Genomic DNA, 3,698 nt, shown 5'->3' with positions numbered 1-3,698 from the left:
CACCTTTTTTATGGCCCAGGACCCGATCAGATAAAAGTATACTTGTTTTATCAAATTTATCAAACATATTCCCGACTAGAGATTTGAGTTGAAAAACACTCTTCAGAGGAACTGCTGTATTTTTGTTGACAACATTTAGAACTCCTTTTCTGTCTTTTATTCTTTTTATTCTTCCTCTGCCTATTCTACCTTCAAAATCCTCTCCAAGGGAAAGACTCATTGAATCTCAGAATAACTTGAGGTTTGAAGAAAGCCCTTATCTCACTTGTCTCACTGTCCTGCTCCAGGCAGGGTGAACCAGGCGAGGTTGTTCAAGGGTTCCTCACAACTATGCCTCACCACAGAGAAGCTGAAAGTGCACTCGTCACATCATAGAGAGGGAGAATAAAGACGTTTAACAGTGTTGGTCCAAGTGCTGGTCACTGAGGGATGCTACTAGTAACTGGCTGCACGGAGGGCTTTGTACCGCTGATGACATTTGGCTTGATTGTCCAGCCAACTTCCCACCCAGCTTCCAATTCTCCAGCCCAGAGATCACTGATCTGGCTACTAGGACACCAAGGAACACCATGTCTGTGACCCTGCAAAATTCCGGGTATGGCGGCAGGTTGACCAGCTGTTAATTCTCCTTCATGCTTTTCATGCAGATGGGTTCGATATCTGCCTTTCCAAAGACCTCGGAAACCCTTTTACCACTTTGTCTTGCTTTTGAGAGCACAACCCCGAATCACAGGCAAGGGTGACAGCAGACAGGAGCACTTGCAATGAGCCTGTCCCAGCAGCTGAGATGAATCTCACTGGGACATTGAGGTTTGTTCCTGGAGTCACACACAGAAATGCCAGGGTTCCATCAGGCATACATATCTGAGTTGGTCTCAGGACCCCTTCTGCACCCAGGGATGCTCAGAGACAGTCTGTCCCTTTTACACACAAAGGTAGGAGTCACACTGTCCCTCTGGCCTCCCGTTGCCACTCCAAAGGGGTGGGAGACACCTCAGCTATGGTGAGTCACCCTGCTCTGCACTAATCTGAGATGTCCCACATCATGAGGAATGGACACGGGGAGCTCAATTAAGGAAGCACAAGCCAGTGCTGCATTCAGGCAGTTTCCCGTGGGGTGTTACTTCCAACAGGAAGTGACCTCAGGACCTTGTGTGTGCCACAGGTTTTCATGGAACCCCAAGGAACAGTTGATGATGTTTGTGCTCACTCGTGTTCATGTCACCTCACATCCAAGATGTGCGTGCTCACATCCCATCTGTACAAAGCAACACAGACTGCTGAACTATTCATTGAGTGTCCATCCATGGAGGGAAGAACAGATTCTCTGGGTGAAAGGCCAGTATTGAAAATGGTGGTTGTGAGGGGCCAGTCCATGATGATTGACCTGAGGCTCCTTCCATGGGGTGTCCAGTGCACAGGGGCACAGCCCAGCCCCTGCTCTGCTGGTCCTGCAGGTCTCTGGCAGGAGCCTGGCTGTGAGAGGACACTGCTGGGTGCCAGCCCTGCACACACACACTGTTCAGCTGCACACCGGTGTTTCATCTGTGAGTGACTTTTGTAGGAATATGCTTGAGAGAAACATTGCAAGAAGATATAAACCATCATGCACCACCCAAAAAAGATCACTTTTTCTTGTGGAAGTACTGTTACTGAGGCCAGCTCTGTCACAGCAGTGCCCATTGCCTGTCCCTGCCTGCGCCCACAGCACTGACACACAGCAGGACGGTGACCAAGCTGCCAGAGCACTCAGGCCTTGCACCAACACCAGGGATGAGAAGGAGAGTGTGGTAGTGGAACCAGAACAGCTCTGGAAGAACAAGCGCTGCTGCTCCGTCGCGGATGCTGCCATGCCAGAGCTGTTTTCCCCTCCACCCACACACAGGAACTGTCCCTGAATGTGCAAAAAGGCCTTGCAGGAAGGATATAGTGAAAAACAAGTCACTACAGGAATCTTTATTTTGGTTAGAGACAAGAAGTGTACTGTTCCTCATTTAAACAGCCAGTGGCTATAAAAGAAAAGCAGACAGTGGATTAAAAAGGGGCTGAAAACATCATCGCAATAAGAAAATAACAAATAACAACAGAAAATCCAGATGACAGGTTGAGCCTGTAATTAGCTACATTAAAACTCCTGTGTAGAAGCAGATGGGCAGTACATTGCTTCAGAAAACACTAAGATATGAGTTTCCTCAGGGCATCCTTGATCTCCTTGTTCCTCATGCTGTAGATGAGGGGGTTCACTGCTGGAGGCACCACCAAGTACAGAACAGACACCACCAGGTCCAGGGAAGGAGAAGATATAGAGGGGGGCTTCAGGTAGGCAAACATGACAGTGCTGAGGAACAGGGAGACCACGGCCAGGTGAGGGAGGCAGGTGGAAAAGGCTTTGTGCCGTCCCTGCTCAGAGGGGATCCTCAGCACGGCCCTGAAGATCTGCACATAGGACACCACAATGAACACAAAACACGTAAAACCTAAACAGGCACTGACCACAAGAAGCCCAAGTTCCCTGAGGTAGGAGTGTGAGCAGGAGAGCTTGAGGATCTGGGGGATTTCACAGAAGAACTGGCCCAGGGCATTGCCCTTGCACAGGGGCAGTGAAAATGTATTGGCCGTGTGCAGCAGAGAATAGAGAAACCCAGTGGCCCAGGCAGCTGCTGCCATGTGGACACAAGCTCTGCTGCCCAGGAGGGTCCCGTAGTGCAGGGGTTTGCAGATGGCAACGTAGCGGTCGTACGACATGATAGTGAGGAGCCAGTATTCTGCTGAAGCTAAAAAGAGAAACAGAAACACTTGGGCAGCACATCCTGTGTAGGAGATGGCCCTGGTGTTCCAGAGGGAATTGGCCATGGATTTGGGGACAATGGTGGAGATGCAGCCCAGGTCGAGGAGGGCGAGGTTGAGCAGGAAGAAGTACATGGGGGTGTGGAGGTGCTGGTCCCAGGCTATGGTGGTGATGATGAGGCCGTTGCCCAGGAGGGCAGCCAGGTAGATGCCCAGGAAGAGCCAGAAGTGCAAGAGCTGCAGCTCCCGTGTGTCTGTGAACGGCAGGAGGAGGAACTGGCTGATGGAGCTGCTGTTGAACATTTGCTTTTCGTGAGCATGGGGCGCTGTAATGAGGAAAAAAAGAAGTGCCTGTGGGTCAGTGCAGAGTGAGGGCAGCTGCTCTGTCCCTCTGTCTTGCTCCAGCTGCCCTGGGCTGGCACCTTTCTGAGATGGGGGCTGATCACACTCCCATGTCACCCTGAAAAGCCACCAGGCACTGCTGAGAGCAGAGGGATCCACCTCAGACCATGACAGGTCTCACCCTTTCCTAAGGTCTCAGCACCCAACGTTTAGCCCAGGACACACTCAGCTCATTCCCCAGCCCCACAGACTGCATTGCCCACAGCCCACAGGTCAGAGCAAAGCTGGGACACGTGTGCCCATGGACACACCTGCAGGAAAGGACCCACAAGATCAGGCTGTGACTCTGCAGCTGAAACTGCCATCCCCAGAGAGCCTGACAGCAAGAACAAGATCCCAACAGCAGTGACCCAGAGCAGGGGAGCAAGAAGGAAAATGCGGTGAGGGTGGGTGTGAGAGAGGCCAGGGCAGAGGCAGCCGGGCACGCAGACAGCGTCACCCTTCCCCAGCTGTGCAGCCACCTCCCAGACACCAACACTGCCGGGCAGCTGCTCTCAGCCCCTGTGCTC

General features: G+C 52.0%; 1 protein-coding gene across 1 annotated transcript; it reads right to left on the bottom strand.

Annotated features, from left to right (window-relative positions):
* Positions 1-1,910: 1,910 nt before the first annotated feature.
* Positions 1,911-3,090, bottom strand: LOC135577925 (olfactory receptor 14J1-like). The gene has a single exon (XM_065048050.1). The coding sequence runs from the start codon at positions 3,088-3,090 to the stop codon at positions 2,176-2,178; it is 915 nt and encodes a 304-aa protein (XP_064904122.1). The 3' UTR covers positions 1,911-2,175.
* Between the last annotated feature and the right edge of the window lie 608 nt (positions 3,091-3,698).

This window comes from Columba livia, unplaced genomic scaffold (assembly GCF_036013475.1).
Source record: "Columba livia isolate bColLiv1 breed racing homer unplaced genomic scaffold, bColLiv1.pat.W.v2 Scaffold_194, whole genome shotgun sequence".
Taxonomy (NCBI): Eukaryota; Metazoa; Chordata; class Aves; order Columbiformes; family Columbidae; genus Columba; species Columba livia.
The sequence above is the reverse complement of the archived record's forward strand: the minus strand, read 5'-3'. Positions and strand labels throughout refer to the sequence as shown.

What these genes read in the sequence shown, in the direction of transcription:
- LOC135577925 (XM_065048050.1), bottom strand. Translation starts at nt 3,090, where the DNA reads ATGTTCAACAGCAGCTCCATCAGCCAGTTCCTCCTCCTGCCGTTCACA.